Source organism: Erinaceus europaeus, chromosome 5, assembly GCF_950295315.1.
Source record: "Erinaceus europaeus chromosome 5, mEriEur2.1, whole genome shotgun sequence".
Lineage (NCBI taxonomy): Eukaryota > Metazoa > Chordata > Mammalia > Eulipotyphla > Erinaceidae > Erinaceus > Erinaceus europaeus.
The window spans coordinates 3,630,772-3,648,511 of record NC_080166.1 but is presented as its reverse complement, the minus strand read 5'-3'; the positions used below and the strand labels follow the sequence as shown (position 1 = coordinate 3,648,511).

At 42.8% G+C, this 17,740-nt stretch overlaps 1 protein-coding gene across 6 annotated transcripts in view; it reads right to left on the bottom strand.

Moving 5' to 3' along the window:
* The window catches only part of GHR (growth hormone receptor), a 253,214-nt gene that overhangs the window by 131,366 nt on the left and 104,108 nt on the right, over window positions 1-17,740 (bottom strand). For all 6 annotated transcript variants that reach the window (XM_060190997.1, XM_060190996.1, XM_060190994.1 and 3 more), the window contains exon 2: window positions 2,583-2,663. In XM_060190997.1, coding sequence (XP_060046980.1) covers window positions 2,583-2,663 — 81 coding nt within the window. The remainder of the gene's footprint in view (window positions 1-2,582; window positions 2,664-17,740) is intronic.

The following is a 17,740-nucleotide window of genomic DNA, read 5'->3' as shown; positions in this document are numbered from 1 at the left end:
TCTGCCAGCCATGACATCATCTCCCCTGATAATAAAATTAGGATCGACTTGCATATCAGATTTCAGGCTCAGGCAAAAACAAACAAACAAAAAAACTATTATAGCCACAGGTCCTTTGGAATATAACTAAAATATGCCTACTAGCTATCTACAAAACAGAGAACCCCCCAACTCTTCACCTGCACTATTCCAGCCTTTAGGTTCATGATTGGTCAACAATTGTTTGGCTTTGTATGTTAACTCTCTTTTCAACCACCAGGTGCCAGATGTTAGCATGATGCTGACCAGACTTCCCTGGACAGACGACCCCACCAATATGTCCTGGAGCTCTGCTTCCCCAGAGCCCTTCCACACTAGGGAAAGAGAGAGACAGGCTGGGAGTATGGATCCACCTGACAACACCCATGTTCAGCGGTGAAGCAATTACAGAAGCCAGACCTTCCACCTTCTGCATCCCACAGTGACCCTGGGTCCATGCTCCCACGGGGTTAAAGAACAGGAAAGCTATCAGGGGAGGGGATGGGATACAGAGCTCTGGTGGTGGGAATTGTGAAGTTGTACCCCTCTTATCCTATGGTTTAGTCAATGTTTCCTTTTTATAAAGAAACAATTTTTTAAAATGGAGGGAGTCGGGCTGTAGCGCAGTGGGTTGGGCACATGTGACGCAAAGCGCAAGGACTTGTGGAAGGATCCCAGTTCGAGCCCCCGGCTCCCCACCTGCAGGAAAGTCGCTTCACAGGCGGTGAAGCAGGTCTGCAGGTATCTGTCTCTCTCTCCCTCTGTCTTCCCCTCCTCTCTCCATTTCTTTCTGTCCTTTCCAACATCGACATCAATAGTAACTACAACAATGAAACAACAAGGGCAACAAAAGGGAATAAATAAATAAATATAGAAAAAAAAAAAAAAGGAGACCTGTGGACTGTCTGTGCAGGTCATCACCATGTGAGTATGAGCTCTGCTCTTCTCTCTCTCTGTCTCTGTCTGTCTGTCTGTCTCTCTCTCTATCTATTTCTCTTTCAATCTCTCTCTCAGCCTAACATGTGAATGTTTTCAGTTTTCTCAAATAATGATTAAAATTCCTGAAAATCATAAAATAAAATAAAATGAAATAAAATGAAACCAGCCCTGGGAAAGGCTGCTGACAGGGCTCTGCAGTTCTCTCCATGCTGCATACTGTCGAGTTCATGACACTAGAGACACCCAAAAATATTTCAAACAATGATGACTACTTTCCTATAAATATTTTGAAACTGCTTTATGAGATAAAATAACATATTTCACTGACTTTTCTTGTTTTCTCTTTGTTTTTTTTTTTTTTAGATCTTTTTCTTTTTCTTTTAAATTTTATTTATTTATTATTGGAGACAGAGAGAAATTGAGAGGGAAGGAGACAGAGAGGGAGAGAGACAGAGAGACACCTGCAGCTCTACTTCACCACTTGTGAAGCTTTCCCCCTGCAGGTGGGGACCAGGGGCTTGAGCCCAAGGCTTTGTACATTGAAGTGTGTGCACTTAACCAGGTGCACCACTACCTGGCCCCCCCCCCCCTTTTTTTTAAAGTTACTCTGGTTCTTTTCAGAAGCTCACTACTATGGAATGATTTTTTTTTTTTTTTGCTTCAAGGTCAGGGAGGACATCTTAAGTCACTACCTCTGGGCTAAACTGTACTTTTTAACAAGAATGATGAGTAGGAATGTCAATAGTTCTTAAAGCAACAACAGAAAGGTGTCACTGTAGAGGAGAAAGAGATTGTTTTTTTCCTCTGTTGAAGTCCAAGCACTGGGATAAACGTCAAGTACTTATTATGGCAAAATAAATAAATAAATAAAGAGAGAGAGAGAGAGAGAGAGACAGAGACAGAGAGAGAGAGAGAGAATGAAAAAAAGAAAACGAAAGAAACCTTTCCATTCCTTTGGGAGAATACTTTTCTTTCTAGATGGAGAACTTCCTTTTCCCTTTCACAGTTCTTTCTTGTTCCTAGTATTTCAACCCTGAGGTATCAGTTTGAATTTCTGGAGACTTCTCCACTAGGAAGAGGTTATAAAAAAGAAGGGGAACCACAGAGCTGCCTAAGAACATCTGGGCATATCATCTCAGTCTTCCAGGTGTCTTGTTCTTTTCGCTGAACGATACTCAGCTTGAGAGTAAGAGATGAGATTTATTTGAAACCCACAATTTCCACGTTCAAAGAAAATGATGAGGAGGCCTTAATTCTGAGCTCTGGAAACAGGCCGTGCACCCTTTAGTCCCAGATGAGCTGCGTGCTCAGGAGATGACTAGCCCTTGAAAGCCTAGTTCCAGTCTCTCTCCCCGAGCCTGAGGTTTCAGCTTGCCCTCCACGCCAATGCCCTCCACATTATTTGTAGTGTCTTTTTTCATGTGAAAAATATCAGATGCTAAATCTGACTGCTGTATTCCGCCAAAAACATCTACAGACACATCCTCCTAACTCATGATTTTAAAGCTAAGACAGTTTTCCCATTTGATGCTACTTAAGGGTTATAATTTCATTAAATTGTTCAAAGAACTTAGACTTAACAGAAAAAGAGAAACACTGAAGGTGAAAATGAAGAAAGTACTCACCTTCATTCCCAGAGAAAGTATTGCCTGAGCCTGCCACTGCCAAGGCCAATAGCAGCTGCCAGAGATCCATACCTGTAGGACCTGCAATCACACAAAAAAAATCAAAATTAAAGTAGATAAGCATCAAAGCATTAAAAATAGATCATGATCATTAGGTTGTGTGCAAGAACTATGAGGAATGGGTTAGCCCACGAATGAGTTGGCAGACATGCCTGTTCTAGCAGAATCCTATTAAGTCTTTCGTTGCCCCAGACTCTCCTAATTTTTACAGAGCAGAACATTAGGTCACAACAAAATTCTATTTCCTGTGAGCACTTGCCTCCGGAAATAACACGAACACTCCAGATTTTCACATTCTGGCTGACATCCACAGAACCACCTTACAACAAATGATCCCTTATACTGCAAGACCAGCATGGCTTACTTTAATTTGATTTGGAAATAGGAAAACTAGTCAGCAGTATCAATCAAGCATGAAGCCCTAAAATTGGATGGGCCCTAAAAGAAAAAAAAAACCAAAAAAACCCCCATCTTTTCAGTGTAATTCCCAGTGAACAAGAAGAGCTCAATCAAGACCTGTGCATTGAGCAACCAGAAGGTAAATGAACGGAAGACGAAGAAGGAAAGGAAGCCTCTGTTCATCTCTACTGACCTTCCTAGGTCCAAGGGCATTCTTAGTTTTAGGAGATATATGATCCTTGAAAGGTCTAGGGTCACCTCAGACTCACGGTAGGATGAATCTGTGGGTTTAGTTTGCCATTGGGAATCCCAAGTGCGGTCACAACCGTTAACTCTCTAGTTTGATGATTGGGGAAACTGATCAACATAACTCAACTAGAATCTATCTTTGTCTTCAGGAAACAAGTTCCCTGGTTTAAACAAACTGGGTGCCCACATCCAGAGCCCCAAGAGAGGTGAGTTTAGGCTAGTTTAAAAGGCACACAGCAAACCATGCTTCTGACATCCAATGGCAACTACTCGGAATTTAAACTGCAGTATTTCCATAAAACGACGCTACTTACAAGTCACTCAGGAATAGCCATCATCTCACCAGGAGTGTCACAGCATTTCTACTGGCCTCATTTTTATTAGTGTATCTACTTGACAAGAATGAAATCACCCTTCTTGCTCACCCAACCAGGCTGAAAAGACAAACCCGGTCAAGACCATTGCCAAGGATATAATGAGCACGTTGCTTAACTTAAGGACTAAGTTTTCACACCACCAAGAAATATTAAAAAATGGACCAGATGAATTATTAGGTGGCTTTCAGTTCTTCTGTTACTTTAATATGCTTCAAGATGAATAAATGCCTTTTGCTAAGTTCAAATAATTTACTTGAAGCAATAGCTTGTATGCATGGAATATTTAAATAGAAAGTACATGGGTGGGTGGGAGGCAGGGGAGACAGCACAATGGTTATGTAAAGAGACTTTCATTCCTGAGACTCTGAGGTCCCAGGTTCAACCCCAGCACCTCTGTAAACCAGAGCTTAGCAGGGTTCTAGTCTCTCTCTCTCCGTATGTGTGTGTGTTTAAATTTAAACAAGTAAGAATATTTTTAAAAAATCAAAGAAGGGAGTCAGGTGGTAGTGCAGTGGGTTAAGTGCAGGTGGCACGAAGCACAAGGACCAGCTTAAGGATCCCGGTTCAAGCCCCCGGGCTCTCCACCTACAGGGGAGTCACTTCACAAGCAGTGAAGCAGATCTGCAGATGTCTGTCTTTCTCTCCCCCTCTGTCTTCCCCTCCTCTCTCCATTTTCTCTCTGTCCTATCCAACAACAACAACAACATCAATAACAACAATAATAACTACAACAAAACAAGGGCAACAAAAGGGAATAAGTAAATAAATAAATATAAAATACTTACATTCTCACCACCATGCACCAGGAAACCCCCCCCAACACCACACACACACATACACACACACACACACACACACACACACACACACACACACACACACACACACACACACACACACACACACAGTCTCCTGGTGGCACTGGTGGGATTCAGTGATCACTTTTGCAGACCATAGGATGTCCTTCAAACAAATGTGAGACTCTGAGTGGCTGTTAGCATCATGCCCACGTTTTCAGTCCCTAACCTGAGAGGCTCTGGGTTACTGGCGTTGTCTTATTCTCGATTACATTGCAAATGGGAAGCACTCCCTATGTCTTTCAGTTCTAAGGGGACAGGCTTATGCAGTCACAGTTTGATGCCTCCTGTAAAAACACACACAAAAGACTAAAACCAACTGTGCTACAAGCTGAGATGTTTTAAAAGAGTTTTGAATGCAGAGCAAGCACTGAGAAAGTGGACCGGAGCACGGTCGCTCTACTGCCCATCCTAGGACACATTCGTGCCAGGCACAGGCCATCCTGACACCAGGCTGTGGAGCCCAGTTCCCAGGCAGCCACATTTGTACCCAGCTGACGAAGGAGGCAAACAGGTCTGCGTTTCTCAGCATGGTGCCTTCTCTGCCTTGGAAAATGTAGCAGTGACTTGGCAGATGTTAGAAACAGGTGACTTTTGCTTTAGATGAGAAACAGATGACTCTGTCCCCATCCTCATTTCCAAACGTTAGAAAGCTGCTGCCTACAAACAGACTTGACTTTCTTCGAGTGAAAACTTGCTGGTCACCAAGTTCCTTGACAAGCCAGACAGAATCTGTTCCTTTTAACAAAACCAAACAAATAGGCAAATCAGACTACCCAAAGCAGCATGAAGCTGAGATGTGTTTTGCACACCCCTATAGCAGAAAAGGAGGTCTTTCAAAAAGAACAGAAGAGAGCAACTCCCACAGGGACCCAATCTTAACAGTAACGGGCTGGAAGTAGAACGGGACAAGTGGCTGGATTCATGGAAAGCTAATTGCACCGTTAGCCTCTAAGGTCCTTTTTCAGTCCTGCTGGCTCAGTGAGGATGACTCCAAAAGTAGCAGCTTTTGCCTTTAGGGTTGTCACAAGGTGCCAGAGGACACCCTGTCAGATGTGTTGTATGCTTTACATTGGGTTCCAGTTCTCCCCCGCCAAGAGAATTAGATCAGTCCTGTTAATTTCGCGGGCCCGCTTGGCCCCGCCCCTAGGAAACCCACCAGAGTTCCAGAGTGACAGAGTTCCTGGGTTCCTGAGTTCCAGAGTAAGAGAGAGTGCTTGTGCCGCCGCAAAGAGACAGCAGAGTTCTGTTTGGTGATTAGTTGGTCTTAGTTTATGAATCGTTGTTCCTGAATAAAGAAATACAGCTTCCCTGCCCAGCCGTTGTCTCCGCGTCTCTGTTACCCGCCCGTGAAGCTAGCCTGCCCAGCCAGAGCCCGCCGAATTTTAACAACACAGATGACTGTGAGCAATCTTTTTCAGCTTTGAAGAACTCTGCGTGGCCTCTGCTAGATAAGAAGGTTCTTTATTGGGTACTGAGATAGAATGATTCTAGGAGAGGACTGAGTGTCAACACAAAATGTTTGGAACTTCAACATAATCTACCGAGGACATGCCAGATGTGAGCAGAGGAAAGTCTCCCCAGAAGAGGCAGGTGATGCTTGTGGACACTACCAAATCACACCTTCGTCTACTAGGATTTTTGAAGTTTGCAGTGTTTTTCCTAGAGAAAATCCCTCTCTAACTTGTGTAATGATATTTATACTTTTTAATTTACTTTTTTTGAATACTTTATTGATTCCCTTTTGTTACCCTTGTTGTTTTATTGTTGTAGTTATTATTGTTGTTGATGATGTCGTCGTTGTTGGATAGGACAGAGAGAAATGGAGAGAGGAGGGGAAGACAGAGAGGGGGGAGGGAAAGACAGACACCTGCAGACCTGCTTCACCGCCTGTGAAGCGACTCCCCTGCAGGTGGGGAGCCGGGGGCTGGAACCGAGATCCGTATGCCGGTCCTTGCACATTGCACCACCTGCGCTTAACCCGCTGCACTACCGCCCGACTCCCTATACTTTTTTTTTTTTTTTATGATAGTCTTATGGCAAGGTGTTCACTGGGGGCGAAACAAAGGATGAGCTCCTATTTTAACGTCATGCAAATCACATCAGATTCAGTCTTACTGAGGCATGTTACTTGCTTCCCTTTGTTCAAGACAGTCAGTTGAAAAACAGTCTGATCCAGCTGGCAAGAGGCTTAACCATGTAATTCAGTCAAGGCGGTCTCCAATTACAGTTAGGCCAATGACTGACTTATCTCTGGGCTATAAAATAGTCCATAAATATGTAAGAAAGACAGAGATTGATTGAAAGTAACGTTTTCCCTGATAGTACTGTGTTGCATTGGATCGACCTTCTCGTGGTGCATCCCGTGAGTACCCATTCATTGGGGAAACTGACGATCCTTCCTGGCCGACTGAATCCACATGGATCCCAGTCACTTTCAAAGCCAGCAACAAGCAGCTCCTGACAGCTTTGCTGTTGACTGGCTACGGAAGAAGGGCAAACGCTAGAAGAAGAAGAACTGTGTTGCTGTGAATATCCTGCTGTAGCCCTTTGAGTAGATGTTTGATGTATTTAGGTGGACTCTCATTGGGCGCACAAATGTTAATGATTGTTAAGACCTCTTGACTAACTTGATCTTCTGAGCATTAAGTAATGTCTACTCCTATCTTTTTAAATTTTATTTGTTTTAAGGTCTATCTTGTCAGATTGAGAATAGCTGTTCCTGCCCTTTTCTGTGGTCTATTGGCTTGTATGGTAGTTTTCCATCCTTTTACTTTGAGTTGGTGTTTGTCTTGTTGATTTAGGTGGGATTCCTGCGAGCAACATATGGTTGGGTTGTGTTTTCTGATCCATCTTCCTACTCTGCCTTTTAATAGGTGACTTCAAGCCATTGACATTTATTGATATTATAGAATGAAGATATTTTAATGCCATTATTCTAAAATTTTAGAGTGTTCTGATGTATGGCATGTTTATGATGATGTGATTGTTTATAAGAGAACTTTCAGAACTTCTTGCAGGGCAGGCTTGGGGATAGCTGTTTCCTTCAACCGTTGCTTGTCTGAGGAGGGTTTTTTTTAATCCTTCCATCTAGTTTGAATGACAGTTTAGCAGGATATTTCCCACTGATCACTCGATATATTTCTTGCCATTCTCTTCTAGCCTTTAGTGATTGTGTGGAGAAATGTGCTGCTTATCTTCGGGTTTAGCTCTGGAGGTGACTGTAAACCATTAATCTCCATTAAAGAAATTTAAAAAAATAACATTGTTTCTAGTCCTGGGGTAGGCCAAGATGTAGATGTTCAGGAAACCTAGAGAATTCCCAAATTACTAGACCCAAACAGAACTCCACCAGGACACATCACTGTGAAATGACCAAAAATCAAGTACAAAGGAGGGAAAAAAAGTATAAATTACTAGGGAAAAGAAGAATGGGGCTTTCCTAGACAGTCTAATCAGACTAGCTTCAGACTTTTTCTGTAGGAAACATGGAGGCCAGGAGAGAGTGGAGTGGTATGTTCAAGGTTTTAAAAGACAACCACTGTCAGCTACACACACTGTACTCTGCAAAACCATCATTCAAATCCGAGGGGCAATCTACATGGCAGCAGACACACACACACTGATGGAGTCTGCCATTACCAGGCCTGCCTTTAAGTTACTGAAAGGAGTGCTACAGAGAAAGAAACAAACATTTAGCTCTCAGCTTGGTGACACACAATAAACAAGAGCCAGAAACACAAGACGCAGAACTATGGGGCAACTTGAATGCATGAAAGGGGAGGAAGAAATGGGCCAAAGGTGTTCAAACAAAGAACAGTGAGATAAGAACAGGTTTAGAAAGACTCCCATTGGTGTATTCTACACTTTTTTCATCTACAGTATATAAATATGTTCATGTACGACATATTTATATGTATAAAGTCCTCCGTGACTTTTTAAATACTGTGATTTTCTCTCTAGTACTTTGTAATCTTCCCTACATCAATGTTTGTTTTGCTCACCCTTCTTATCATGTCATATACCTTGAGGGACTTTGGCGTTACTATTCAAGGACTCTTGTTGCTATAGTTTCTATCTATTACCAAATGACCTGCATGACTCTAAAAGACAATCCACGAACATGTAACGTTGTGAAGGAAGGTCGTGAACTGTCCCTAAGGCTTTGTGGAAACTATAATGGCTATCCCTGAAAGCAGGAAGGAGAGCCAGGGAAGGAGGGAGGTCACAGAACTGTCTGTGGTGTGGGTGCTGTGTGGAGCTAAACTCCTGTAATCTTTTTATTATTATTACTGGGTATTAGTGATTTATAGTCAACAGTAAAATTCATTAGTCTGTACATGTGTGACATTTCTCAGTTTTCCGCATAACAATTCAGTCCTCTCTATGTTCTCCTCTGCCATCATGTTCCAGGACCTGAGCCACCACACACACACACACACACACACACACACATACACACACACACACACACACACACACACACACACACACACACACACACACACACACCAGATTCTTTTTTCTTTTTCTTTCCCTTTTGTTGCCCTTGTTGTTTAACACTGTTGTGGTTCTTGATGTCATTGTTGATGGATAGGACAGAGAGAAATGGAGAGAGGAGGGGAAGACAGAGAGGGGGAGAGAAAGACAGACACCTGCAGACCTGCTTCACCACTTGTGAAGCGACTCCCCTGTAGGTGGGGAGCCGGAAGCTGGAACCGGGATCCTTATATCAGTCCTTGCGCTTGGCGCCACGTGTGCTTAACCCGCTGTGCCACCCCCGGCTCCCCCCAGATTCTTTTACTTTGGTGCAGTACACCAAACCAAATCCAATTTCTGCTTTGTGTTTTCTTATTTTTCGATTTCTTTTTTTTATTAGCCCTATAATCTTATGATCTTATAAGCCATCATTAAATTACTAATAAAATAAATTTAGAAATAACATTTTCCCCAACTTGTTACAACCCCAGACAAAGAAAGCAGCTGCGATAATTCTCTTTGAATTTACATCAGTCTTTGTTGAACTTAGTCGTGCCTACTGGTAGCAGTGTGCAGGGCCTGATGGAGAACATGAAGGCAGTCAGAACCGTGCCTCTTTGCTTTAAGGTTTAGGCGAGACACACAGGCAGGAACCAGGAAGAGAAGGGACTTGCCAGAAAAGTAGGTCAGAGTAGGGAAAATATAGTCTCTGAAATGGAGACTTGAGAATAGCCACGTCCAAAAAAAAAAAAAAAAAAACGAATAGGAACAAAACAGCAGATAAGATTGTGACAGGAAAGGTAAATATGGTTGTGTGAATTTGTATTATTTGTAAAAGCTCAGGCAATGCCAATGCCTCGTGTTTGGGTTTGTTTTCTGATTGGCTCAGGATATTGCTTTAAAGGGTTGTGATACAGAGATCACGATAAAGAATTTAGAAGGATAGAACTGAACTTCCAGGGGGAAACTTCATGTAGTGGATAGAGATGCTGACTTATAATAATGTAATATTCTGCTAGTGTCATTAGTTAACTAATATGTATAAATGCAAATAACATCCGATTAACAACACAGAGTCTGTCTAAAACAGCATTTTCAAACTTTCAGAGTCAGAAACCACCAGAGGTTCTTGTATACATAAGTCATGTGCATAGCAACTATGTCTTTGGGCAAATCTGCCCTGACACTTTCTTAAATTACTAACGTCAAGAAATTCTGATAGGTTTGGTAACGTCTGAATAGAGATGAAAAAGAGATGTCATCTCTGAAGAACTGAGTGCTTACTGCGTACACGAATAATGTGGTATTGAGGGAAATTCTGATTTCCTGTAGTATGGGGTCTGGGCTGTTTGGCGGGATACACACAACTACCTTGGGAATCTAGTTTCTATGGTGAAGATGATTGTGAAGGTTTTAGATATGTTTTGTGCGATGGCCTAAGAGATAGCTCACCAGGTAGAAAGATTTAGTTTTGAGTCCTGGCAGTAGTGTCATCTGAATGATAACAGTCGTCCAGAATGAACTTGTACATTTGTGTGGCTTTGGTTAAAAAAAAAGAGAGAGAGGCGAGTCGGGCGGTAGCGCAGTGGGTTAAGCGCACGTGGTGCAAAGCGCAAAGACTAGCATCAGGGTCCCGGCTCGAGCCTCTGGCTCCCCACCTGCAGGGGAGTCGCTTCACAGGCCGTGAAGCAGGCCTGCAGGTGTCTGTCTTTCTCTCCCCCTCTCTGTCTTCCCCTCCTCTCTCCATTTCTCTCTGTGCTATCCAACAACGACGACATCAATTAACCACAACAATAAAACAAGGGCAACAAAATGAAATAAATAAATTAATAAATATTTAAAAAGATAGAGAGAAAATGGTATTCAGCAGGAAATTCTAGGGCAGCAGACCAAGCAATGAGAGAGAAGGTATATTAAATTTCAGAGATAATTTACACAGAAATAATAGGCTTATCAGGAAAGCAGGGCACTTTGTGAAAAAAATTCTACACTAGTTTGGTAATTTGGCAAAAGCAGAATGGGCCACTACCTAAAACAACCTACGCCCTCAATTTATATAGGGTATTAACAGGTAACGTATTGGGCCAGGTGGTGATACACCTGGCTACGTGCACAAGGACGTGGGTTCCCATCTGCAGGGGAAAAGCTTCAGGAGTGGCGAAGTAGGGCTGTAGGTGTCTCTCTGTCTCTTTCTCTCTCTCTATCTCCCCTTCTCAATTCCTCACTATCTCTAACCAATAATAAGTAAATAAACAAATAATTCTAAAGGGAATGTATTAAGATGTCCTTAGAGATATAATGTTAGCATATTAATACTTTAAGGAGGGCCCAGGTGGCGGTGCACCTGGTTGAGCACAATGTGCAAGGACCCAGGTTTGAGCCCCAGTCCCCATTTATAAGGGGGTCACTTCACAAGCGGTGAAGCAGATCTGCAGGTGTGTCTCTGTCTCTCACTTCCCCTTTCCCCCCGCTCCTCTCGATTTCAGACAGTCTCTATCCCACGTGCAGTTGGGGAGCCGGGACTCGAACCCAGATCCTTGTACGTGTCCTTGGGCTTCGTACTATGTGCACTTAACCGGGTACACCACCACTCATCCCCTAGAATGAAGGTTTCAAGCAAAGAAAAATAAAGCTTTTTTCCCTTTACCAAATCTGAAATGTTGACGTTGTTCTTTTAAGGTAAACAAGTTGGGAAACCAAAAATGAGGCAATGTGATCTCCTGGGGGGGAAGAAAAAGGAACTCTGAGGAGTCCTGGCGTCACCCCATCATTGCCTGACTTGATAACTCAAATTGGACAACGCAATGGTCCGTTGACCCTCACTGAGGACTGTGTGCTCCTGGTGCCGGGCGTCCTGCCTCTCTCTGCCTTCACCTGTGAGCAGTGGGGCTGGGGGGGGGGGGGTTCTTCACTCCTGGTGATTCCAGCAAGGACCCCCAGGCCTGCCACACTTCACATAAAAAAAATTTTAAAAATCCGCCCAAAGAATATGCGTCCCTGGCCATATAGTTACCAGTCACAGGGCCGGGGGGGGTGGCACACCTGGGTCCAATGGCACACATGTGTTACAATGCACAGGGACAGGGTTTGAGGCCCTGGTCCCCACCTGCAGAGGGAAAGCTTTGTGAGTGGCGAACAAGGGCTGCAGGCGTCTCTGTTTCTCTCCCTATCACTCCCTTCCATCTTGATTTCTGGCTGTTTCTATCCAATAAGTAAATAAAGGTAATAATTAAAAAAAATTAATAAGTCACAGAGACATAGCCACAGAGATTCTCATTTCAAAATCAAGAAGACAAAAATTGGGAGCATTTTAGAAAGGTTATGTAATTTCCCAAGTCAGACATCGTATTTCTGGGTATGGAGTAGATTCATGCTCTGCTTTCATCTTCTCAAGTTCCCTCTTAACTGTTACAAGAAACTTAACTCGGCAGAGTAGGGGAGCAGTGAACCAGGGGAGAAGCAACACAAAAAAGCAGGGGGGAAAAAAAGGAAATTCTGGATTTGAATTGCACACAGGGCTAGACACTATAGTACTTAAGTGTCTAGGGTCTGTCATGATGATTATAATTCCTAAGCAATGGCTTATTCATTTCTCCAGATCATGCACTCTGCAGAGTAGTGGGTTTCTTTTAAGGTATATATCCTATTTTTGTTGAATACATTTTATTTTCATGAAGTAGAAAAAATATATTCGAGAGAGAGTAAGTCCAGACCAGAGCCCCCACCACACAGCAGCTCTGGCATACTGCGGTGCTAGAATTAAGCTGGGAACCCCGGGGTGTCAGGCAAGCAAGTTCTTTGCTGTAAGGCTCAGCTATCTCCCTGGTCCTTGTGTACACAGCCTGAGACCTATAAAGTGTGCTATTTCCGTGACAGAGGCATCTGCCCACCTCCTTTAAGCCTAGATGTATAAATAGAAAGAAGGGTATCTGGCCAGACTGACTGGCAGCCAGCTGGGTGACAGATCAGGGGCACATCGATGCCATATCTCATCCCCAGGAAGTCTATGCTACGCCACTCTTCAAGATCAGAGGGGCTGTCAAAGCCTGGACTTGAACTAGGCATTGTTAATCGCGCTACTAGAAAATGCTGTCAGAGAAACATTGTGTAACAGAAGGAGAATGTGAATCACACCATGTCAGCTGGGCCCTGGCAGTGGTGCACCCTGTGGAGCGCACATGTTACGGTGCACAAGGACCTGGGTTCGAGTCCCTGGCCCCCACCTGAAGGAGGGAAGCTTCTCGAGAGAGGAAGCTGTGCTGCAGGTGTCTCTCTGTCTCTCTACCACTCCATATTCTCCTTCCACCTCCATTTCCCTTTATCTCTACTGAATAACAAATAAATAAGTACATATCCTAAAGAAGAAAATATTTAGAAAGCCAGGCACTGGTGTAATTTTAAATTTCTTTTTTTTTAATTTTATTTATTTTTTCCCTTTTGTTGCCCTTGTTGTTGATTGTTGCTGTTACTTTTTTTTTTTTTTTTTTTTTACCAGAGCACTGCTCAGCTCTGGCTTAAGGTAGTTTAGGGGATTGAACCTGGGACTTTGAAGCCTCAGGCATGAGAGTCTCTTTGCATAACCATTATGCTATCTACCCCTGCCCTGTTAACTATAATTGTTGTTGCTATTGCTGTCACTGTCGTTGGATAGGACAGAGAGAAATGGAGAGAGGAGGGGAAGACAGAGAGGGGGAGAGAAAGCCTGTGAAGGCTGTAAACCGACTCTCCTGCAAGTGGAGGTCCGGGGGCTCAAACCAGGATCCTGATGCCTGTCCTTGCGCTTTCTGCCATGTGCACTGAATCCACTGCACCACCACCTGGCTCCCTAATTTTAAATTTCTTAGTTATCATATGAAAGCATAAATTAAGAAAAAAAATTAAATGGGTCCAAGCCCCTGTCCACACCTACAGAGGGGAAGCTCGACCAGCAGTGAAACGGCGTTGCCGGTGTCTCTCCCTCTCTAGTTGTCTCTGACCCCGTCATAAAGATAAAAGAAGAAAAATGGGCACCAAGAATAGTGGGGTCCTCTTGGAGGTACTGATCCCCAGTGACACCCCTGGTGTCAAAAAAAAGAAAAAGAAAGAAAAAAAGAAGAACTTAAAGAACTTTAATTGTAATCATAATTATATGATATATATTTATATATTTATATATCATAATTATATGACTCGGTATATCCAAATATTATAATCTCAAAATGAAATAAACGTTAAAGCATTTAAGATATATTGTATACCCTGCTTCCCATCTAGTCCCTGAATGTATATTTCACACTCAGAAAATTGTAAATGGCACGTGTCACTTTTCAAGAGTCTAGTTATGTGTGTGGGGAAATAACACACCTGGCAGAGCACTGAGTTTGCACGCCTGAAGTTGCTAGTTTGATTCTTGCTACTGACTGTTCCAGAGTAGTGCTCTGGATTCTCTCTCTCTCTCTCAACTTTTAAAATCTTTATTTATTGGATAGAGACAGGTGGAAATCGAGAGAGGAGGGGGAGTCAGAGTGGGAGGGGAGATGGAGAATGGCAGAGAGACATCTGCAGCCCTGCTTCACCACTCACAAAGTAACATAGGCGTCACCTCCCCACTCTCTCTGCCTCATGTGAAACACTCTTATGCATATAAATTAATCAGTCTCTTAAAAAGAACTTAAAAGCTGCTACTACGACGATTGACTGCTTAATGATGCAGTGTGCCCCTGTGATAACTGCTGCTTCTGAGTGGGCCAAGCTACTAAGGAGAATCTGTTAGACAATTGTTTTTGCAAGGTCTACTAAGGAGAATCTGTTAGACAATTGTTTTTGCAAGGTCTACTAAGGAGAATCTGTTAGACAATTGTTTTTGCAAGGTCTAACAGTGTAGCAGAAATAGCTTTGCTACCAAACCAAACAGTAGAACTTGATTTTAAATCCAAGTATGAGGTGTTGGACTTGGCATATAAATGAACCATAGGCTTATTTTTGTGTGCCTCAGAACTTGGAATCAGGCACCAGATTCATGACCAGTTATGGGCCTTCAAATAAATCATTTCTCACCCTCAACAGTCTCCTTATCTCCAGAGTGCATCAGAAGTTCTCAGCCTTGGCTACATAGTAGCAACACCTGAGAGAACTAAAAAAACAAAAGCCCCGGCTTTTCCAGAAAGAAATTAATGATCAGGAGCAAGTGCAAACCACATAGATCTCATCCGCTGCAAGGACTCTTCCTTAACTGAGCAGAGAAAAAAATACAATTTCTCCCAGCCCATTAATCAATAAAAGTATTTTTTTGCAACAAAGAACTAGTGATGGCAAATAACTTTTAAGTACTGAAATATGAAGGTAGAATCAGATTTTTTTTTTTTATCACTTCGTTGGTGGTTTACAGGTTTACAGTGCAGTTGTTGACACATGTGTGCTTCCTCATGTCCCTGTGATAAGCATCTGCAGAACATTCTCACCCCAATTTAGGGCCTTTCCCGCCTTCCTGCACCAGGACCCCAGAGCCCCCAGAGCCTCCTTCTTCCCCCTCTATCCCCGGAGAACTTAGCTGTAAATCTTGGCGCAATAAACCAAATTCATGCCAAGTTTGTGTTTCGCCTCCCTGTCTTGTTTCTTAAATTCTGGTCTTTTGAGATGGCAAACAAAAACGAGAAAAAGAGAAAAAGAGCAGCTATCTGCCCTGCACAAACATCGTCTCCAAAGTAAGGACAAAAAAATTGCTTCAAGGTTTGCTAAGACTGGGCAGGCCGGATATTAAAGATCTCCCTGCCCCCATACCCCACCCCAGCAGAAATGGGAAGAAAAAAAACACCTCCTCTGGTCATTCAAGCAAATGCTAATCTAGGCACGGCTCTGAAGGGATTTTTCAGAATGCAATTAAGGCTACTCATTAACTGATTTAAAAATAGGAAGATTATCCTGGATTACCTGAGCAAGTGCTAATCACATCAGCCTACCAAAGCAAAAGAGGAAGTCTCTGTAAAATACGGCAGAAGGGGAAATTCGAGATTTTAGAAATTGGAGAGGAACTCTTGCTTGGTGTCCTGGAGGGGGCAACCTAGGCAATCTGTTATGAAAAAACTGACTCCTAGCTGAGAGTCAATAATGAAATGGGACAGGATTCCTCTATGGAGAGGAACTGGATGGGTGGGGCCAACAACTGGAGCTAGCTTGGAAGCAAATCCATGCCTAGAGCCTCCAGAAGGTAACAGTCTAAACAAGACTTATTACAGTCTGCCAACTCTTAAGCAGAAACTTCAGTTAAAGCCACACTTCTCACATACAAAACTATGAAAATGAACAGACACCATTAGATGCCACCAAATGTATGCTATATGTCATGGAAGTAACAGAAAACAAACATCGTCTCTAAATGTCCATTATGGAACCTGAAGCTTAGCTCCTAAACGTCAATCAGGAAGGTAAATTATGCAGGGACCTATGAACCAGGTCCTTCAGATGAGGAACACTGGAGCAGACATAGAAATTTGGAGGTAGAAGGGATTTTTGAGATCACCTGATCCGATCAATTAAATGACTGATGAAGAATACTGACAAATATTAGCCAGTAAATAACTTATGTTTTTTTTCTCCTTCATCTACTCTGGGTAAAAAAGTACTTTGGATAGCCAAGAAAAGTATGCTGACACAAACACAGGCACAGTCATCTCTCAAAGGTAGCCAGGGAGTTCTCTGAAGTCATTTATTTCTCTTTAGTAGTCTTCTGATTTCTTTCTTTCGTCCTTTCTTCCTTCTTTCCTTCGTCCGTCCTTCCTTCCTTCTTTCCTTCCTTCCTTTTTCTTCTGGGTTTGCTCTCTTTCTGGAAAATTGACATAATTATCCGCTGAAATGAAATTATGTGGCAGCGGAAATGGAGGAAAACCGGATGTTGACACTTGGCAGTCTAGCATACTGGCCCCTCTCTCGAGTTTGGCTAAGCATGCTGGGCTCAGAGAGTCTGGTCATCTCTGGGTCAACTGATGCCGTTTATTTTCTGAACACACAAATATGGGCATGAAATAACTGGAAAGTGAGAAGTCCCTGAGAGATCCTGTCTTAATTAGTTTTCTTTCTCATCTTAATCTCAGGTCAAACCAGGAAATTTATAAAACACAGAACATGTCAGTCAGGAGTCAAATCAAAACCAAGGTTAAAATGTATGGCGGGTGAGACTGTGAGAAAGATTAAAAAAAAAAAAAAGGAACGTGTTTTATGAAGGGAAAGTCAGCACAGAAAAGAAAGCCTGGAAGATAGCTTTGTACAATCTGACAACATGGCTCAGGGGAAACTGTTTTCAATCCTCTTGGATTAAATGTTCAGTTCCACAAAAATGTATGTTTCCCAAGCTATGGGACCAGCACAGCAGAACTCAAGAAGTTGAATACTCCAATGCCCAAGCCATGTCTGTCCTGAGTCAGCTGGCTGGTGGTGGAGAGCTAGAATGTGCAGGTAAAGTCAAATCTGAATCACTGTTGACTCCACCATCAAGAAGTCAAACTTTGTGCTCTCCCTTCCCGTTCCTACTTTGATTAAGTCCCACTAATAAGTGACACCATTTGGTATTTGTCCATCTCCTTTTGGCTTATCTCTCTCCACGTGATGTCCTCAAATTTCATACAAAAGAATTCAAAGGAGACAACCTCATCATTTTTAACAGCTGAGTAGTATACTATCATATATATGTACCACATTATTATTTTTTTAACCTACTCATCTGATTTTGGACATCTGAGTTACTTCCAGGCTTTAGCAATTA